At 40.5% G+C, this 22,413-nt stretch overlaps 1 protein-coding gene across 4 annotated transcripts in view; it reads left to right on the forward strand.

Moving 5' to 3' along the window:
- Nucleotides 1–22,413, forward strand: part of LOC126284735 (transformation/transcription domain-associated protein) — a 392,578-nt gene that overhangs the window by 147,889 nt on the left and 222,276 nt on the right. For all 4 annotated transcript variants that reach the window (XM_049983877.1, XM_049983882.1, XM_049983889.1 and 1 more), the window contains one exon: nt 7,578–7,867. In XM_049983877.1, the coding sequence (XP_049839834.1) occupies nt 7,578–7,867 (290 nt within the window). The remainder of the gene's footprint in view (nt 1–7,577; nt 7,868–22,413) is intronic.

The raw sequence follows: 22,413 nt of genomic DNA on the forward strand, positions 1-22,413 counted from the left end.
CCTTCATTGGCACAGATTTTCTTTGCCAATCCCTACTTCTCAATTTGTGTTGTTATGTATAGCAGTAGTAGTAACATCTTTCCCTTAAGTCATGATATGATGTGATAATGAAAGTGGGGAGAGGAGGTGAGGGTATCCCGACTTATAGGCTGCTTCCAAAGTTCTTGGGTTTACTGCTGGATCCAGTTGTCGAAGATCCACAGCATTTCGACAAATAACTGTTCTGCCATCATTGGGTGGTACTGACAGACTGATGTGTCTGCTGTGTGCTGATGGTATTTATGTCTGCTGTCCCAGAGTTTCGGCCTCACCAGCCCCACGGCATGCTCACCCTGGGCCTAGGGAGAAATGGGGGGAGGGGGGGGGGGGTGTCCTGCAGCTGCAGTGATTGGGGTGAGAGCCTCAGTTGCCTTCTGCCTGCCATCCCTGTTGCACCTTGCATCCAGATGATGTGTGCTGCTTTGATGGAGCTTAATATTGGCAGTCGTACCTTGCTCAGTTGGAAGTAAGTGTGTCTGTTTATTAAATTATGAGTTACGTGGATAGCAATTGGTTCTTTGGAAAGCACGGGACAGTAATTTGCTGGTAATTCATTTTATGTTCATTTTCAATACTGCGTTCTGCTATTGCAGACTTGTTGGGCTGTGGTTAAGTGTGTGCAGCGCTTGTTTTTGTACATCGATCTTTGATTGTGAAGGTCATTTGTCTGATATAAGTTTTTCTGTTTTCACACAGAACTTGTTACTCTCACTTTTTTGAGACCTGTGTCATCTGTCACTGTCCATAATAAAGCTTGTATTCTGTATGGGGGGTGAAAAACCACAGAAATTCTCAGAGCATCTGGATTCCATCCATAAAAACATCCAGCTTGCCATGTAAATTGGAAAGGATGGTAAACTTCCTTTTCTTGATGTCCTAGTTAAGCATTTGCTATGATATAATGCATCTTACATAGTTATGTGTGATTTGTCGCAGTCATATTGGATCTGTTACTCTCTCTGTATGTGTTGACATTAATAAATTTCATAAATATTTTCTGGATTATTCTTGTGGTCCAGTTAATCCAACCCCGTAGCCATGTAAGATCTTCTAATGATCTTCATTTTATGGAAAGGTGGCGTTTTAAAAAAGCATTAACTCTTCTGAACTACTAAATTAATTCAACTCTGCCATAAAATCCTATTTTTAAGTCTTCAGCTCAGTAATAGACAGATCCCAAATCAAATAGCTCACACAAAACTTAATAAGTCAACATCAACATAACATATCCATCTTATAACATATACATCATCCGACTCAAGTCATACATCCAAGTTTGAAGTCCCTGACTCTGTCCTTTATTTGTTTGGGAGCCCTTTTGACATTGCCAGTGGCCCTCTCTCGTCTATTGAGTTCAGGAAGCCAAAGCCACAGATCGGAGCATGCATATTGGACGTCACAATTATCTTCAGCTGTCCTGAAGGCTCAGAGTGGAACAGGGTATTCCTAAGAATGCCAGTGTACACTACAGTGCTCAACAGTCTTGTACACAGGAGATACTCCATTTCAGACTAACAGAGCCTGATAAGAGAGCTGTGGCAATTGGAATCCATGTTCCACAAGAACAGGTACAGCAGTCAACAGATTTGGATGGCCCTGCAACGCAAGAGCCCCAAGAATGACTTGGAGGCCGAAACCACAGAAGAAGACAATAAGAAAATGGCATTTTACAGTTTGCGGCAAGGTGCTATCAAAAATTGGCAGACTGCTGTGAAAACACCACATAATATCAGTTTTTTCTCGCCACCCAAAATATGGGCTTTTTTTACAGACAGTGAAAGATGACCTAGGTCTCAAAAAAGGAAGGATGTACAAAGTTCCATGTGAATACGGAGAAACTTGTATTGGTAAAACATACAGAACATAAGCGCCACACATGCTTACTGCTGCCCAACAAGTCTTCAAAAGCAGAACACTGCATTGAAAGTGTAGATAAAATGAATTACCAGCAGACGAATGTCCTGGCTACCACCGATTAATTTTCGACTTAATTTTCAAAGAAACAATTTAAATCTGTGTGGCTGATAGTTTATTCAACATGGATACTGCTGTCCAACTGAGTAAGGCATGGGTGCCAATACTAAGCTCCATCAAAGCAGAACATAACATCCAGACATGAGATACAACAGCGACGGCAGGTGGAGGGCAACTGAGACTCTTGCCCCCCCACCAGTACTGCAGCCGCCGAGCACAGTGTGGGGCCAGTGAGGGACAAACTCTGGACCAGCAGGTGTAAGTACCGCCAGCACACAGGTAGACATGTCATTTTGTCATGGCGGTATGCTGGGCTCTGGCGGTATGCTGGAGAATCTTGGAAGCTCCTTACTTTATCTTGTCAGGCATTTCTCTCAGACAAGTTACTTGATGAATACTTTTAATGTTGTGACACAGAATGAGGAGACCTCTTAGCATACAATTAATTCCTGCCATAGTGCTCAGTAAATGATTTTGAAATGTCATTTGATGATCATAATTAGTAAGTTCCTGAACATAATAGTTTTTAGTAATACTTAATAATGAATATGATAATGATAATGGTGATGGTGATAGTAACTGTTGGTATGTTCATTTACCACTCCAAAGTCTGGTTGGCCTTGAAAGCAAAGTCCTGGCTTTCCTAAATTTTTAAAGGATTTGCCCATTCTTATGTGTAGTATATCTGTATTTATCAAACAGTGGAAAACCCAGGATGGAGTAATGATAGTATTATGAAAAGAATATTGTAGTTACTGTTTACCACACAGCGGAAATGCTGAGTTGCAGATAGGCACAGCAAAAATGTGATGCGTGTTTGAGTTACATTTGTGTGTGTGTGTGTGTGTGTGTGTGTGTGCGTGTGTGCGTGCGTGCGTGCGTGCGCGTGTGTGTGTGTGTGTTCGTGTGTGCGTGCGTGCTTGCGTGCGAGTGAGAGAGGGGGGGGGGGAGGGGGAGGGGGTGTCATCTAATTCCGATGAAGGTCCTTTTTGCGGAAAGCTAACTTACTTGTTGTGCCTACCTGCGACTTTGCATCCCTGCTATAAGGTGAGTAGGAGCTATCATTTTTATAATATTGTCAAATCTATGTTCCGTTCTGCAAGCAATCTTTGGTATCTGGGAATGTTACTTTGTGTACCACTGTTACTTCCCCTCTTTCCTGTTACAGTTTCAAATGGTGAATGGAAAGAATGATTGTTGCTAAGCCTGCTTTATTGGTGACTACACTTCATGAGCATTTTTCCAATGAATCTGTCTGCTATCTGCCATTCAATAGTTAGTTTTCTATGGTCATTCCACTGTAAATCTTTCTGAACACATGCTCCCAGATATTTAATAGATGAGACTAGTTCTAGTGATTGTTTGGCTGTCTTGGAATCACTCAGTAATCAGTCTTTCTGCCTATTTATGTGCAGTATGTTACCTAAATTGGTTTTTGTTGAGACTCAGTTGCCAAACTTTTCACCAACTATCAGTTCTCTGTAGGTCGTCTTAAATTTTCCTGCATGGTGACTTCTTTGTATATAACAGCGTCATTCATGTACAGCCTCATGGAACTTCTGGCATATGCAGTAGCTCATATATATGTATATATTGTTAACAGCAATGATCCTATTATTTATACTCCCAAGGTTTAGAACAGAATTTACTTTTACATCTGAAGATTTTCTCTGTTAAGAATTTACACGCTGTGTTGTCAAGTATTTGCTAAGAAGTACTCAATCCAATTAGAATTCCCTATGCTTATATTTTGTTCATTAGGTGACAAAAACTCCATCTAAAATCTTCCAGAATTCAAGGACCATGATATTGACCTAGATGCCAGCATCTATTGCCTTCTGGGCCTTGTGGACGATTAGAGTGACCTGAGTTACAATAAATATTTGACGAAAGCTATGAGGATTCATAAAGAGGAGATTTTTTGACCTCAAGAAAGATAAAACATGAGCATAAACTGTGTTCAGAGTACAACAAACAGACATCAGTGATGTGGGCCTGTAGTTTTGAGTGATCTTTCTTGAAAATGGGAATACTGTAAGCATTTTTTCCAGAGTGCTTCATTTCTCCAGTGATTTAAAGTAGACAGCTGCTATAAGAGGAACAAGTTCTTTCACGTACACTCTGTAGATTCATCAGTTCTAGTAGTATTTCGTATGGTGAGTAATTTTAATTTATTTTCTATCCTGTGGTCAATCTGTCATTGTGGTGTTTATGCAACATAATTGGTAAGAGGAGCGACAGCACGAACTTCCTCAGTAAAAAAATCTGGAAAAAGGAATTTTGAATATGAGCTTTATCTCTGTCAACCTCTGTTTCGATGTCGTTATGATCCTGTGTTTCTGTCAGGTGACTTTGATAAGTTTACTGATTTAACATAAGACCAAAATGTCTTAGGATTGGTAGAGAGAGCTCTGCTTTTGCAGATGTTGAACACTTCATGTTAGCTATCCTGACACTAATTTTGGCTTCATTCAGTATTTGTCAGCAAGGCTTTGGCTATAGTGAAGCTCGCTTTGATTTTGGATCAACTTTCTAACACAGGTGTTTAGCCATGGCGTGTCTTTCCTATTCGTCACAAGTTTTCTCAACACTCGTCTAAGACATGTAGTAAAGTGGTTCGATTTAAGGTGTTACCCTCACGGGTTGGTTCTATAATAAACTGCTCAAGGTGATTTTCGGGTGAGGCATATTGAACAAATTTACATGATTTCCTGTCCTGGTACTTACCTTAATCATTGAAGTCTCCCAGTGTACAGCTGTTAATTTGAAATCTCCACCTAAGAGCAGAAAATTTATGCTCGTCCTCCCCAAGTTTTTCCCCCAAATGTTCTGGCTTCTCTGTTCTTGATGCAGGAGGCCTACAAAATCATCTGATAACCACGTTTGGTCCATGCTCAACAGTTATTTTCACCCATATGATTTCACATTTGGAATCTGTACTGACCTCACTAGGTATTATATTTTTGTGGCTCTAAATTTGCCTCTGCCTTCAACATTCAATCTATCTTTGCTATATATGTTCCAATTCATTGCTGTAAACATCTGGTTTCAGCCAGGTTTCTGCCCCTATGGTTAAATCGGCACAAGAAGATACCTGAGAGTTACAGTGAGCTGGGTGCGGCAATTGCACGCCCCTAACTCACGACTCTACATGGCAACACTTAAAGTGTTGTCACAGCTCTCCTGAGACATATGCTTTTACACTCTTGCAGTTAATTAATACTGTATTAACAGAGCTTTTCTTTTATCAACCTTGATGAATGCCATTGTACGTAATGATTGGGGCTGATATTCTTCCCTCTGTTACTTAGAACACAATTTATTGGGCATGTGAAGCGATTCTTCTATCCTGAAAAACATGTATTTGCATACTACAAGTACTGCTTCTCTAGTAGCCCAGTACTGTGTGCAGTGTATGCCTGAGCTATTAAGGGATCCTACAGTTCTTCACCTCACAGCTTAGGTCAAGAAATCTGCATCAAAGATCGTCACAGAATCATCAGAGCCTGTGGTTTGAACCTTCCACTCGCCTACAAACCAGAGGACTGCAATCAGTTCTGAGAACAATGCTGCAAATCAGTAGTTCTACTGACACTCTGTGTGTAGTGCTAGCTGTTTTCACCTAAGTAGCCAGTCACTGTTGGAAATGAGAATGTTAAGTATGAACATGGGCGTCACACATCATGGAGCCGACGTGAGACTCATATTGCGTCTGGATGCTTCCAACTTTTAGATATGCCCTCCTTTCCTCCAGAAAGCATGTAGACCTTTATTACCCATTATTAAAGCTCTAAGTGGTTCAGAATGGAGTTCATTATGCAGCAGTATCTTTTTGACTATTTGCCCAGTAACATAATAGTCTGATAGGTACTAAGGAAAATTTAAATATAACCTAAAGCCAATTCTCCTGTACAACTTGTTCTAATCCATGGATTAATTTCTCTTTAAAACCAGGTAACCTGTAAAGAAAAAGAAAAAAAGTTTTTGAGTGTGGTTGTGTGTGAAGGACTTGTCAAACTTAATCAAGTGTACCTACCCTGTAAACTGACTCATTGTACATCATTTCAATAAAAGACTTGTTCAGATGATCTATGGAACATGTAACTAACTAATTAACTAACTGAGTGTACACCTGCCTTCCATCTCAACCAGCGTGCTATTTCGCTAAGGGATTTCATCCCTGCACCTGCTATTGGAGCTCCTAACAACCAACTCTCTGCATTCATGTGGACCTTTTTATAAGAACAGTACCAGTTCTAATAGATAGTCATCCCCTGCTGACTCAGATGGACTTTCAATGTGGTCAGCCATACAGTCAGTACCTACTTCTACCTTCTGCTAGGGGATTTGTGACCACACTAACTGACAATGTTGCGTTGTTTAGCGAACAGATGTGTCTTTGGAAGAGAGTCACTAGTTCAGGAAATGAAAGTCTTAAGAGGAATTTGTAGTCATTAAAGTAGTGATGGGCTGTAACCTACTGGCAGATCAAAATTGTGAACCCAGGACCTTTTCTTTTCATGGGCGAGTGCTCTACCAACTGAGCTACCTAAACACGATTCATGATCTGTCCTCACAGCTTTACTTCCACTAGTACATCATCTCCTACTTTCAAACTACACAGAAATTGTTGCCCGGGTTCGATTCCCGGCGGGGTCAGGGATTTTCTCTGCCTCGTGATGGCTGGGTGTTGTGTGATGTCCTTCAGTTAGTTAGGTTTAAGTAGTTCTAAGTTCTAGGGGACTGATGACCATAGATGTAAGTCCCGTAGTGCTCAGAGCCATTTGTACAGAAATTGTTCTTCAGGATTAGCACTCTGGGAAGAAGTGATGGGTTTCTTTCAAGTATCAGTAGACTAAAGCTCTCTCATTTGGTGGGAGCTGAAGCCACATCTGTGGTCTTGAGAGGCAGAATGATAGCTAATAATTCAGAGAATGGTTTTTCAAGGTTTCCCCAAATAGCTTAAGGCAGATGGCAGGAGTGGAGTTTGGGGGGGGGGGGGGGGCACAGAGAGAGAGAGAGAGAGAGAGAGAGAGAGAGAGAGAGAGCAATCAATTAGTATAAGGAACTCAGCTTTCCAAGTTTTTTCTTGAGGTAACTGAGAATGTTACTAATTAATATCCCGGAACACAAATCCACAAACATTACTATCCTTTGTTCTAGTTCTCCTTTAGCTGTTTGACGTATGTCGCTAACATATGTTTTGGGTGTCCTAGTGTCTTTTCATTCTCTTTGTGTCATTCTTTTCAGAACTTGTCATAGGTTTTTCTTGTCTATAGAAATCTGTTTAGGTGTTGTGTAGGGTTGCTGTTATGTTTTTCTTTGGTTGTGCAAATGTTTTAGCAGGAGACGATGTGTTGCATTCCATATTTGTGTGTGTGTCAGAGTCAGAGAGTATTTAGGTGATTGCATTCCATATTTGTGTGTGTGTGTGTGTGTGTGTGTGTGTGTGTGTCAGAGAGAGAGAGAGAGAGAGAGAGAGAGAGAGAGAGAGAGAGAGAGAGAGAGTATTTAGGTGATTGCATGAGGCAGTTTTAACAGGAATGTGTAAATTTCTTTTTCAGATCTTAATGTCACAGAACATAAAGTGTTTTTCCATGAGTTGATATCATTGTGTGAAGCGGATGATGCTGTTCTGGCCAAGTTGCCATGCTACAAGAACGTTCATCCACTGACCGCTCTGCGCAAGTCTGCATTGCAGGCACTTGCTGCGTGTCACTACATACCGAGCATGAGAGAGAAAATATTTACAGTACTTTACAAGGCTATGGAAAAGCCATGTCCAGAGCTCCAGGAGGCTGCTTTTGAATGTACAAAAAAGTTTCTAGCAGGATTTGCTGTGGATGCTGAGAGTGTAAGTATGGTCATAATTTTTTTTTACAGTCTCTCTACACACACACACACACACACACACACACCACTTGAAAGATGGACTCACCTTGTATGGAGATGAAACGGAACAAATAACAAAGAAGGAACCTATTGTTCCAAAAGTTAGGAGTACTGTTATCTATTTTGGTCTTTCTATCAGCAATACTAAGAGTTGTGCCTCCTAAGGGTAAATAATAACATTATCTTAGTTTTCTTGTAAATTTAAAGTACTTCTGAATCAAATTTTACTTACTGTACAAAATTTTACTTATTATACAAAGCATAATAAGGTAATACAATAACATGATAACATAAAATAACAATATATTATCAATAATTGATTATTTTCATTGTTATATAAACCATAATATGAGATGTTATTTATGTAAATACAGTTTTTTCTTATTTAAGTTGTACTTCACCCACCTGCAAAAAGTTAATGCTCACTGTAGTTCATCACATTCGCAAATGAAGCTCAATCATTACTCACAAAACAAGCAATAAAGTAAGCCAAAATGAGTAATAAATTTTATTTACTGAACCTTTTTTATTTATTTATTTATTTTATTTTTTGAGGTGGTGGGGGGGGGGGGGGGGGGGTTGTCGAATTTGGTGTCATTTAGTGGTTTGTAGATGCTGCTCATTCCTCTGAGAGAATCTCATACATCCAGTATCCTCAATTATTTGCTTTTATATGCCAGTCAGTGCCTTCCCATACTGTGTTGATGCTGTGTGGCTCTGTCTAGTACCAGTGTCTCAGAACATATTCTTTCATCTTGCCTGTTCCTGTAGTCATCCTTTTCCATATATTCCTTTCTGTGACAATTCTGCTGAGATCCATACGGTATTGGTCTATGTAATTTTCAGCATTGTACTGTAACACCAAACCTCAAACACTTCCATTCTCCTGTTTTCCCACAGTCTGTGATTCACTTCCATACAGTGCAGTCCATTGTACACTCTCCATACAGTGCAGTCCATTGTACTCTCTCAGGATCCCACCCTCCTCCTCCGAAACCAGTATTTGATATTAGTAAATTACTTTTGTTGAGAAATTCTCTCTTTGCCTGTGCTAGTCTGCTGTTTTGTGGTCCCTGATTTCAATGCAAAGTTTGTCATCAGTCTCATTTCTGCTACTCTCATTATTTTCCTCTCCATTTTGGTTTTCTATCAGGCCATATTCTGTGGGCAATAGACTATCCATTCCAGTTTAATCATTCCTTTTTTCACAGATTATAAAAATGTCACCAGCAAATCTTATCATTGCTATCTTTTTACTTGACTTTTAATTCCACATTTGATCTTTTATTTCGTTCAGTTATTTCGCGGTATACAGACTGAACTGCAAGAGATGAAAGACTAGATCCCTGCATTAGACCTTTTTAAACTCAGCACTTCCTATTAGTCTTTGTTATTATTGCTCTTTCTTAGTTCTTGTACATCCGTACTGAGCACGTGCATATGCGTGTTACAAGCTTTTAACCAGCTTTAGAGATGGTTACATTCAGACAAATCTAGCAAGAATATTAATCCAGAATTAAATGTATTAACAAACAAAACAAAAAAAGATAGTAAACTGACTGCAATTGTTATTTAAGTTATAGTGGAAAGTCCATTTCGGAGGTAATACCAACAGATTGTGGTAGTTGCAAGATGAGCAAAAGTTCAAAAATTGGACTGAATCGTGATTGCAGTATTTTATTTATGTATTAGTTGCTACTGTTATGTATGACCTGTATCCCTGTTTCACTGTTGCTCAAACACAGCACTATGGAAGGCTTGGAGGAGGAACTGTCACGAGCTTAGGTGAAAACCATAAGGAGTGGAGGAAGGGAGTAGTGAGCGGGCAACAAATTTCATCGTGCTGCCAAGCATCGGAATCCATACTGCGAACTTTGGCTGGCTGTGAATGTCTACTATGTTTAAATTTACTTGGAATCAAATTGACTTTAAAATTGGACAAACAATCTACAGAAGCATATATTTGTGCAGGGGATGCCAAAAGGCTAGACTGGGGCCAGTGGCGTATTTAATGTGTTTCATGCAGCAGTGTTGCTGATGTTCACCGTGATAACATGAAGCAATTGGGTTGTGTAAGCTACTGCTTCTACACAGCCAATGACAGAGCGGTGGGCAGACGATATGCTTTTGTAGCAAAAGACATTGTAACATTCACTTGTGAGCATAGAAGCAAAACCCCCTATGTGTTTAAAGAGAGAGAGAGAGAGAGAGAGAGAGAGAGAGAGAGAGAGGGAGTGAGAGAGTGTTTCACAGGTGCCCTGTTAGGGTGATGACAGTGGTGATTAAAAATAGCAGTACCACAAACTACAAGCTAAACAAAAAACACAGTGACAATAAAAATTAATGTTAACAATTTCTTTTTGTTTATTTTATTTCTCCTTTTATTATCAAAATACAGACAGCAAATAAATGGCATACATTTTGAGTAGATGTAAAGATAACTTAACAATGTAGGAAAAGACAGATTGCTGCTCACCGTAAAAAAGACAAGTCAAGTTGCAGACAGACACAATTAAGACACTCACATATAGCTTTTGGCCACAGCCTTCATCAGTAACACACACACACCTCGTGCATACACAACTGCCAACTCCAGCATATCAGTTTGGAATGCAACATCATGTGGGATGCAAGCAACAATCTGGAGGGGGGTGGGGAAGGGGAAGGGATAGTAGTGTATGGGTGGGGAGAGTGCAAACGTTACCTGGTAGTGTGTGCAGGAAATAGACTGACAACAGGTGCAACAGCAGGAGGTTGTGGACTGCAGACATGGGGAAAAAAGGAGCAAAAAAGGAGACGAGAGGAGAAAGACGTGTGGTTACGTTGGCAGAGGGCTGCATATAAACTGGGTGGGAGATGAGAATGGGAATTATATGACAGGACAGAGGAGGTGGAAACTGTTGGATGGGGGATGTGGTGACAAAATGTTACTATCGGTTGGGGCTGGGATAATTTTGGTAGCATAGAACATGTTGTAAGGATAACTCCCATCTGCACAGTTCAGAAAAGCTGGTGGTGGAGGGAAAGATCCAGATGGCTCAGGTAGCATAGGAGCCATTGAAATCAAGTGTTTTCTTGTGTTTATTCACAGTATTCCAAACCACATATACTTGTGAATCACACTCTATCACCAATTGTCCACACATTGAATGCCCCAGATTCTTTCCTCCGATAGTTATAATTACATTTATTCCTATTGATTGCACTTCATCCTGCATCCTGAAGTACTCTAGCATTTTCTTGTCCACACCTGCCCATGCCACATGAACTTTTGATCCTCTACCTAACCCATCCTCCATCCCTTTCTCTTCGCTGATAGAAACATACACAGACTCCTATACCTCATCATTCCTTTTCACCCATGTTTCTCTACACTTTTATTGTATTTGTGGGTATTTTTAAAATTTTTAGTGTATCTTTGTATTTTTGCATCTCTGTGCATATTTTTGTCTATCTGTGCATTCTTCTGCACATGTTTACGTATTTTAAAATAGAAAGAAACTTCCTCATGGGAAAAATATTTTAAAAACAAAGATTCCAAGACTTACCAAGCGGGAAAGCGCTGGTAGACAGGCACAGTAAAAAAACACACAAACACACACACAAAATTTCTAGCTTTCGCAACCAACGGTTGCTTCTTCAGGAAAGAGGGAATTAGAGGGAAAGACGAAAGGATGTGGGTTTTAAGGGAGAGGGTAAGGAGTCATTCCAATCCTGGGAGCGGAAAGACTTACCTTAGGGGGAAAAAAGGATAGGTATATACTCGCGCGTGCGCCTACACACACACACACACACACACACACACACACACACACACACACACACACAAATCAGAGGATGTACTTGACAAAGTACACCTGGTCACCTTCCAGGAATTTCATATCTCCGACTTAGCCTCACCATCCTTCCTCAGGTCCCTTCCTCAGAACACCAACCTTCCAGTAGAAGAAAGAACAGCCATACACCTCAAAGCAAATGCTGACCTATCATCCTACCAGCACACAAAGGCATTTGATTATTTATTATTGTGCCCTGAAATGAGGAACATCCTACCCGAGATACTTCCCACTCCTCCTAAAGTGGTGTTCTGCTGACCATCAAACTTCACAACATACTGGTCCATCCCTATGCCACACTCAATCCCAACCCATTGCTACAAAGGTCCTATCCTTGTAGAAAACCCATATGCAAAACCTGCCCAACCCACCCACCCAGCACTACCTATTCCAGTCCTGTCACAGTTTTATCCTATGCCATCAGGGGCCAGGCAACCTGTGAAAGCAGTCGTGTAATTTACCAGCTCTCCTGCAACCATTGCACAGCTATTTATGTTGGTATGACTACCAATCAGCTATCCACCAGTATGAAAGGCCACCGCCAAACTGTGGCCAAGATCAAAGTAGATCACACTGTGACACAGCACACTGCTGAACACAAAACTCTTGATTTCAATGGCCGCTTCACTTCTGAGCCATCTGGATCCTTTCCTCCATCACCAGCTTTTCTGAACTGAGCAGATGGGAGTTATCCTTACAACACATTCTCTGCTCCCATAATTACCCCACCCTCAACCTCCAGTAACATAGCCCCCCCCCCCCCCTATTTCCCGCCACTCCACCACTCCAGGCAACAGTTTCCAGCCCTCTCTGTCCTGTCCTATCATGTCATACCCATTCTCATCTCCTATCCTGTTTATTAGCAACCCTCTGACGGCATATACACCCATCTTTCTCCGCACCTCTCCGGCTTTGCTCCTCTTTTCTCCACCTCCCTGTTGGCAGTCTAGATCTCGCACACTCCAATAGAGAGCGTTTGCCTCTCTGTTCACCCATACCCTACTATTCCTTCCCCTTCCCCACCCCCTCCAGATTGCTGTTTGTGTCCCATGTGACACTGCATTCCAGACTGAGATGCCATGAAGAACATGCTAATTATAGGCCCCAAATCAGAGGATGTACTTGACAAAGTAAAATAAATATGAATATAATAGAGGGAAACATTCCATGTGGGAAAAATATATCTAAAGACAAAGATGATGTAACTTACCAAACGAAAGTGTTGGCATATTGATAGACACACAAACAAACACAAACACACAAACAAAATTCAAGCTTTCGCAACCAACGGTTGCTTCATCAGGAAAGAGGGAAGGAGAGGGAAAGACGAAAGGATGTGGGTTTTAAGGGAGAGGGTAAGGAGTCATTCCAACCCCGGGAGCAAAAGGTGATTTACCTTAGGGGGAAAAAAGGACAGGTATACACTCGCACACACACACATATCCATACACACATATACAGACATGTCTGGTTGTGTCTGTATATGTGCGGATGGATGTGTGTGTGTGTGTGTGTGTGTGTGTGTGTGTGTGTGTGTGTGTGTGTGTGTGTGTGTGCGTGCGTGCGTGCGAGTGTATACCTGTCCTTTTTTCCCCCTAAGGTAAATCTTCTTTCCGCTCCCGGGGTTGGAATGACTCCTTATCCTCTCCCTTAAAACCCACATCTTTTCGTCTTTCCCTCTCCTTCCCTCTTTCCTGATGAAGCAACCGTTGGTTGTGAAAGCTTGAATTTTGTTTGTGTTTGTATTTGTTTGTTTGTGTGTCTATCAACATGCCAAAGCTTTTGTTTGGTAAGTTACATCATCTTTGTCTTTAAATATATAAATAAATACACATAGCCACAAAACAACCAAATCCCACAACTGTGGGACATGTGCTAGGAGACAAAAAGTTGTACTACACAATATCTTTTATTGTTGTAGTTGGTAGGAAATGTTTTTTTCATGTCTCACACCTCTGTTGCTATTGTGGACCTGACTCATTTTCGCTTGGTGGTCAGACACTTTAATTTTTTTAAATCTTCCTGGAGGCGCATCAAAATTGCAGTATATACACTGTTTGATTGGGTGGAACGAATTCTTTGTGCACAATTCCCTTGGTATTAAAGAACACAATGATCATGCTCTTCACTTGTCTCACTTTTTTGGGTCTCTGAGGACTCGGGCTCTTCCACTGGGACAAGTATTGCTTTATCTCTGGTCATAACTGTAAATCCACCACTCATCGCCGGTCATAACCTGTGAAAAGGAGGATGGATCATCAGATGCGGTCTGACAAAGGTCTATGCACACTTCTACATCTACATCTACATCTACATCCATACTCCGCAAGCCACCTGACGGTGTGTGGCGGAGGGTACCCTGAGTACCTCTATCGGTTCTCCCTTCTATTCCAGTCTCGTATTGTACGTGGAAAGAAGGATTGTCGGTATGCTTCTGTGTGGGCTCTAATCTCTCTGATTTTATCCTCATGGTCTCTTCGCGAGATATACGTAGGAGGGAGCAATATACTGCTTGACTCTTCGGTGAAGGTATGTTCTCGAAACTTTAACAAAAGCCCGTACCGAGCTACTGAGCGTCTCTCCTGCAGAGTTTTCCACTGGAGTTTATCTATCATCTCCGTAACGCTTTCGCAATTACTAAATGATCCTGTAACGAAGCGCACTGCTCTCCGTTGGATCTTCTCTATCTCTTCTATCAACCCTACCTGGTGCGGATCCCACACTGCTGAGCAGTATTCAAGCATTGGGCGAACAAGCGTACTGTAACCTACTTCCTTTGTTGTCGGATTGCATTTCCTTAGGATTCTTCCAATGAATCTCAGTCTGGCATCTGCTTTACCGACGATCATCTTTATATGATCATTCCATTTTAAATCACTCCTAATGAGTACTCCCAGATAATTTATGGAATTAACTGCTTCCATTTGCTGACCTGCTATTTTGTAGCTAAATGATAAGGGACCTATCTTTCTATGTATTCGCATCACATTACACTTGTCTACATTGAGATTCAATTGCCATTCCGTGCACCATGCGTCAATTCGCTGCAGATCCTCCTGCATTTCAGTACAATTTTCCATTGTTGCAACCTCTCGATACACCACAGCATCATCTGCAAAAAGCCTCAGTGAACTTCCGATGTCATCCACCAGGTCATTTATGTATATTGTGAATAGCAACGGTCCTATGACACTCCCCTGCGGCACACCTGAAATCACTCTTACTTCGGAAGACTTCTCTCCATTGAGAATGACATGCTGCGTTCTGTTATCTAGGAACGCCTCAATCCAATCACACAATTTATCTGATAGTCCGTATGCTCTTACTTTGTTCATTAAACGACTGTGGGGAACTGTGTCAAACGCCTTGCGGAAGTCAAGAAACACGGCATCTACCTGTGAACCCGTGTCTATGGCGCTCTGAGTCTCGTGGACGAATAGCGCGAGCTGGGTTTCACACGACCGTCTTTTTCGAAACCCATGCTGATTCCTACAGAGTAGATTTCTAGTCTCCAGAAAAGACATTATACTCGAACATAATACGTGTTCCAAAATTCTACAACTGATCGACGTTAGAGATATAGGTCTATAGTTCTGCACATCTGTTCGACGTCCCTTCTTGAAAACGGGGATGACCTGTGCCCTTTTCCAATCCTTTGGAACGCTTCGCTCTTCTAGAGACCTACGGTACACCGCTGCAAGAAGGGGGGCAAGTTCCTTCGCGTACTCTGTGTAAAATTGAACTGGTATCCCATCAGGACCAGCGGCCTTTCCTCTTTTGAGCGATTTTAATTGTTTCTCTATCCCTCTGTCGTCTATTTCGATATCTACCATTTTGTCAACTGTGCGACAATCTAGAGAAGGAAGCACAGTGCAGTCTTCCTCTGTGAAACAGCTTTGGAAGAAGACATTTAGTAATTCGGCCTTTAGTCTGTCATCCTCTGTTTCAGTACCATTTTGGTCACAGAGTGTCTGGACATTTTGTTTTGATCCACCTACCGCTTTGACATAGGACCACAATTTCTTAGGATTTTCTGCCAAGTCAGTACATAGAACTTTACTTTCGAATTCATTGAAAGCCTCTCGCATAGCCCTCCTCACACTGCATTTCGCTTCGCGTAATTTTTGTTTGTCTGCAAGGCTTTGGCTATGTTTATGTTTTGATGTGAAGTTCCCTTTGCTTCCGCAGCAGTTTTCTAACTCGGTTGTTGTACCACGGTGGCTCTTTCCCATCTCTTACGATCTTGCTTGGCACATACTCATCTAACGCATATTGTACCATGGTTTTGAACTTTGTCCACTGATCCTCAACACTGTCTGTACTTGAAACAAAACTTTTGTGTTGAGCCACCAAGTACTCTGAAATCTGCTTTTTGTCACTTTTGCTAAACAGAAAAATCTTCCTACCTTTTTTAATATTTCTATTTACGGCTGAAATCATCGATGCAGTAACCGCTTTATGATCGCTGATTCAAATAGTTCGGGTCTGTTTGTCACCAGAAGGTCTAATATGTTATCGCCACGAGTCGGTTTTCTGTTTAACTGCTCAAGGTAGTTTTCAGTTAAAGCACTTAAAAATATTTCACTGGATTCTTTGCCCCTGACACCCGTTATGAACGTTTGAGTCTCCCAGTCTATATCCGGCAAATTAAAATCTCCACCCAGAACTATAACATGGTGGGGAAATCTACTCGAAATATTTTCCAAATTATTCTTCAGGTGCTGAGCCACAACAGCTGCTGAGCCCGGGGGCCTATAGAGACATCCAATTACCATGTCTGAGCCTGCTTTAACCGTGACCTTCACCCAAATCATTTCACAATTCGAATCTCCGTCAATTTCCTTTGATACTATTGCACTTCTTATCGCTATAAACACGCCTCCCCCTTCACTGTCCAGCCTATCTCTGCGGTATACATTCCAATCCAAGTTTAGGATTTCATTACTGTTTACGTCTGGTTTCAGCCAACTTTCTGTTCCTAGTACTATATGGGCGTTGTGACCGTTTATTAATGAGAGCAGTTCTGGGACCTTTCTATAGACGCTCCTGCAGTTTACTATAAGTACTGTGCCTTCTGATCAGCAGTCAAGATCCGTGGCACAAATTTTGCCGCAACACGATGCATGTCCAATTCATCAGTCAACATTCTTTGACATGTGCCATTACCAATACCCACTTCATCCGCAAGGTCTTGAATGGTTCGAAGTCGATCCACACAACCCAATTGTTGAAGTTTGGCAACAATGTCTGGAGTTGTGCGGCTAACGGGCTTTCCAGTGTGAGCATCATCTTTGACCTCTGTACAGCTGGCTCTGAACCGAGCATGCTAGTCAGACACACACGTATGGCTCATGCTCTGTCCCCCAAGCACTTGCTGAATCAGTGCAAGGGTCTCCGTAACACTTTTCCCGAGATTCACACAGGATTTGGTACACGCGAACTGTTCTGTTTGCAGATCCATTGTAAAATCGCCACACACCAAACACAGAGTATTACGGAAATCACTGTGAACACACAACATGTCCTCCCAGCTGAATGCCACTCTGCACACTGACCCATCAGATAAGCAGCTCTCGCCACCTAGCGGTGCAAAGATCTACTACTCCTACTTTCCAGATGGCAGCACCAGTCTTGAAAATTTTGGATTCCATCTCGTACATGCTAAAACATCTGAATATACAGGTGCTATACTTGCACTGTTTTTATTATATTCACAATTATATTTGAAATAACCACATAATTGACACAAAGGAGAAAATTGCAAAGTGCAAATGTGGCCCAAGGACAAGAACGATAACCAGTTGTGCATGCAAATTTGACCTGATAGACCAGTTTTTTGTGATCAGTAAAGTCATTCTTCACTTGCTGTATGACCTCTTATGCAGCCTAGCCAGCTGAACTACAAATCTATGCATGTTTACAGGAATGTTCATTAGGAATGTGGCAAATGTACGTATGCCAGTCACTTGAATTTTAGTATGGCTGTTTTTTCTGTTGTTTGCTGCATTCTTTATTCTTCATTTTTCATAATTATTGAAGATGGTTTAGTAAAATATGAGTACAGCTACCTTTGTGTGTGTGTGTGTGTGTGTGAATATTTTTGCCATATAGGTATCACATTAAAAGTGCTCGCCACAAGGCAAAGAAAAGTGTCTACAGTGGCTGCAGGAACTTCATCTAAAAGGCAAGCTGCTGTTGGTGACACGGTAGATAATGCTGGAAAAATGAAAATCCAGAAGGAATCTATGCACCATGATATATGTAAAATGAGTTTAAAGGCAACAAGTAAAATGAGTTTAAAGGCAACAATCCATTCACAAAACTAGATAGTGTTGAAATTTTTTTTAGGTCTTTTTAATAAATATGTACCCGGTGCTAGTTGTATACCCTGTTTGGATGTACTTTGGTGAGACTATGCATACCTCCACGAGAATATATCAGTCAGTGCAGTGACAAAATGAAAGAAGAAATCAAAGATTCTGTGAAGGGTGTTCCTAAGTAATTATTGCTAATAAAATTTGTGACATAAGTGGAAGATGTATATTTACAGTTTTCTTTCGGGCAGTGACTGCAATGTCATAACAGCAAGTACGGAATGTTCAAAAAGTCTCTCCGCAATGCTGTATGATTGTTAGCTGCGCTTGCTGTATGCTGCAGTGAATAAGCCGAAATGAAACACAGTGAAATACAAGTTATTAATTTATTTAATATTCACTTGTACGTACTAATTTTCACATTAAATGTTGAAAGTGTTTCCCCTGCTGTTGAGTTCACAATTCAATTATTCTAATCATGTGTCCAAACATAGGCTGTAACATTTCTTCTGTAACAGAAGCAGTGAAAGTGAATATTGCAGTTTTCAATTCATTGATGGATTTTGGACGGATTTTGTAGACAGTTGCCTTCACTGCACCCCAGAAGAAAAAGTCAGTTGTTGTTAGGTCAGGCGATCATGGAGGCCAAAGTCCCTGTGAAATTATGCGATCACCAAAAACATCAGCAAGCAGTGACATTGAAATGTGAGCTGTATGTGCGGTTGCACCATCTTGTTGAAAATAACCTTTCAGTATTTTACTTCACAAGTTCTCCTATGAATGAGTACAGAATATCAGTATCACTGCACATTACTTGTTTCATTGAAAAATATGGGATCCACTATCCAACGTCTAGAAATTGCAATCCAAACTCCTATTTTCACAGAATGAAGTGGTTCCTCATGAATGCACAATGAATTTGCAGTACTCCACATACAACAATTTTGCGAGTTTATGTACCTGGATAAATGAAACCACGCCTCATCATTCAAAAACGTTTCATTAAGAATATCCCTTCCATTTTGTTGAAAGAAATTTTTGAACCATTGACAATAATGCAGTCGCTTCCAGTGATCAATATTCTTCAATTCTTTCCTGACTGTCACTTCATATGGGAAAAGTTCTAATTTTTTCCTTACAGCGTTGTGGGCCGTTCCGACATGAAGGGCGAGTTTTCTTACTGACTTTTTCAGACTCATGGACATTTTATTGCAAATATCGAGTAATTTATCCTCGGACAATACGCTGGGATGACCACTTATCGGTGCATCTGTCACTGAACCTGTACTTCGAAATTTGTTAGTCAAATCTCGCACAGTATCACAATGTGAGAGTGTTGTGTCTGGGAAAACTGAATTAAATATGTGACAAACGGAAACCGTGTATTTTTCCGTCAGCTTTGAACACTTGTTCGACTAAAAACACACGTTCTTCAATGGTTAGCATTTTAACAGTGACACAAATGAAACAAACGAACAAAGGAACTAAACTTAAACGTTCACATCAACACGTAACAACACACACCTACGATGCTACTGACGCTGGCTGAGATAAACGAAACAGTGGAATGTTCAGAGAATCCATTTGAAAGGAAGTAACCCAGGCAGGTGAACAATCATACAGCACGTGTGGTTAACAATCATACGGCACGGCAGAGAGACTTTTTGAACACCCCGTATATGTGCCTTCCTGTAATGTTTTAGATATTACTAAAGGAAGTACTTGTGCCCAAGTCGTAGACACCCTAAAAGACTCCAGTATTAAATATGAAAATTTTCTGGGTTTAGGGTGCAGTCTCTGCTGCATACATGGGATCTAGTTTGACACACTTAAAATATTGATTGGAGACCATTTAACACATTTCAAATTCTGGGCATACAAAATAAACTTAATAGGTGATATCTTCATCAGAGAACTAAAAGAGCTAAATTTTGTTGTTAGGAAGGCGAAAACAGCATTTCTGAACTCTCGCTAAATGAACCTTCAGTTCCTTCAATACAAATTTCCTCACCTGAAAAAAAAAAGAAAAAAGAAAAAAAAATCCTGACCCTGTAATCATGGGGTGGAATTCTTGGCTCTATGCAGTGCAATATTTAAACACACACTTACCATTGAATTTTTCAGATAATTGGAAAACAAAAGTTCTGCCATTGAGATCATTCTTGATCATTTTAAAACAATGAAGTTGCATCAGATTTAGTCTTCTTACGATGCAGATTTGTAATTGACACATGTACTAGCATTTTCAGTACAATTACAATGACATAAGGCACAAATTAGTTACTTGCATATTTGTTGTAGATGGAACTTGTAATAGTCAAATTACTATTGAAGATAAATTCTGAAGGTTGTTTTTAACAGGCAAAATTAATTGTTTTGACTCACTACAAAATGAGGCAGAGAAACGAGCTGCAAAAAATTGTCTTAGATTTGCTGCTATGAAAAGTTTATAAAAGTAATGTAAACGCACAACAACAGACACAGCTAACATTTTTACAAAAACATTGCAAGCTCTTCAGGTATGTATTTTGTGGTGCAAAGTGTTATTGAGCCAATTCTGGTGTCTTTAACAAGGCAAAAAATATTTCAAAGTTTGAAAGCATTCCATGTGACAGTGTTTATGAAGCATATTCGCCATTACATTGACACCTCGTTAATTGTTTGAGGCATGTCTATATTTGAGAGGCATCTGTTCTGTCAGATATGCCTGACAGACCAGACACCACTTGCGATGATGTGGCCAGTGATACATTTATATGAAATAGAGAATGGAGGAAAAAAGGAAAGGGATGGGTGGGAATTCATGCCTTCCTCTCACACAGGGAATTGTGCTAATGCTGTGGCAAAAGTTGGAAATTTGTGCCGGACTGGGACTCAAACCTAGATTCACCACTTCTGATGAGTGGCTGCTGTATTCGCTTTTGCCATCTGGACACAGTCCCTCTGCGACTCATATTTCCAACTTATTGCATGCTGTAGTGCAGCATCCCTTGTCCATTAACCACATACTCACAAACTATTGATTCCCGAAGGAGTTCGGGTGATATTAGTGCTTCCTCACTGAAACAGATGTCAAGGAACTGTTGCATTTTTTGCAGAAATGTGTGTATGCTGTGGTGTCTGTTCTGTCGGACATTAAGTAGGGATTCTGCATTGCAGAGTGTGAGAAGTTGGAAATTTGAGTCTGTCCTGTGTATGGATGGTTGAAGTGGTTAAGGTAATCACTAGTGAGAAGTGGTAAATTTGGGTTTGAGTCCCGGTCTGGCATAAAATTTCAACTTTCGCCTCTGCATTACCACAATGCACTTTGGTGCTGGAAGCCTCGAATTCTCACACACCTATCCCTTTCCTTTCTTTGTCAATTGTCTATTTCAGATAAATGTTTTGAGACATGATAAGAAGCCTGATGACAGTGCAACTTCTACTCTGTAAAAACCTTAAATATGTTGAATTTGGGAGAGCTGCTTTATTTGTTATTTGGGCACCTGTCAATAGTGTGGGTGTGGAGAAGTACTTCTAAACATGCAATTTAGTTGTAAAAAGCCAGACACTGCGTAACGAACTTACATGATGGCACTCAGCACAAACATTTGTATGTAGGCCTATAATGTGTGTTAATTTGAATGAGAACCAGCACTGTGGTGTTGTGTTACAGAAGTAATCAATTTTTTCCCTTTTTTTATATAAAACTAAAAAAGAAAAACTTTGAATAGTGAAAAAGGAAAAAAAAAGTCAAATGTCGAGAAGAATTTTGTATTTGTATGTCGTGTGTGTATTTTTAAAAATGCTGAATTTTCAAAGCTCATTTTCTAATTTTAAGTAGCTCTACTGATGACAGCCAAAAGTTATCTGCTAGGATGAACTGTCAGAGAAAGAGGATTTATACCGGTAACTACAAATATCCTGTAACGCAGCATGACGGACATGACGTTGGTGCTTGTTTCACCACATGTGCCATTTGGATTCTTCATCTTGACACCAGTGTATCAACTGTGTGGTCTAGTGAGAGAGGATGTCAAAAATTATATTCAGAGAGATTGCTGGACAAAATTACCTATAGAAATAGTTAGGTGTCTCCAAAATGGACAAAAGTAGGGCATGATTATGTATTGAACAAAACATAAACATTTTGCACATTTATTATTGTATACTGGCAACAATTATAGAAGGACTTTTTGACACTGTTATCAAATCATTGCAGCATACTAAAAAAAAAATCTTTAGACGAAAATGTATTCTGTTGTGCGTGTTTCATTCAGTGGTACCAATTTTGTGCCATTCTTCTCACCAGAAACTCCAGATTCCAATTTCCATGCATTATTGAGGTTCACCATTCAGGTCATCCTTAGAGGTTTTGT

This window comes from Schistocerca gregaria, chromosome 1 (genome assembly GCF_023897955.1).
Source record: "Schistocerca gregaria isolate iqSchGreg1 chromosome 1, iqSchGreg1.2, whole genome shotgun sequence".
Classification (NCBI taxonomy): domain Eukaryota; kingdom Metazoa; phylum Arthropoda; class Insecta; order Orthoptera; family Acrididae; genus Schistocerca; species Schistocerca gregaria.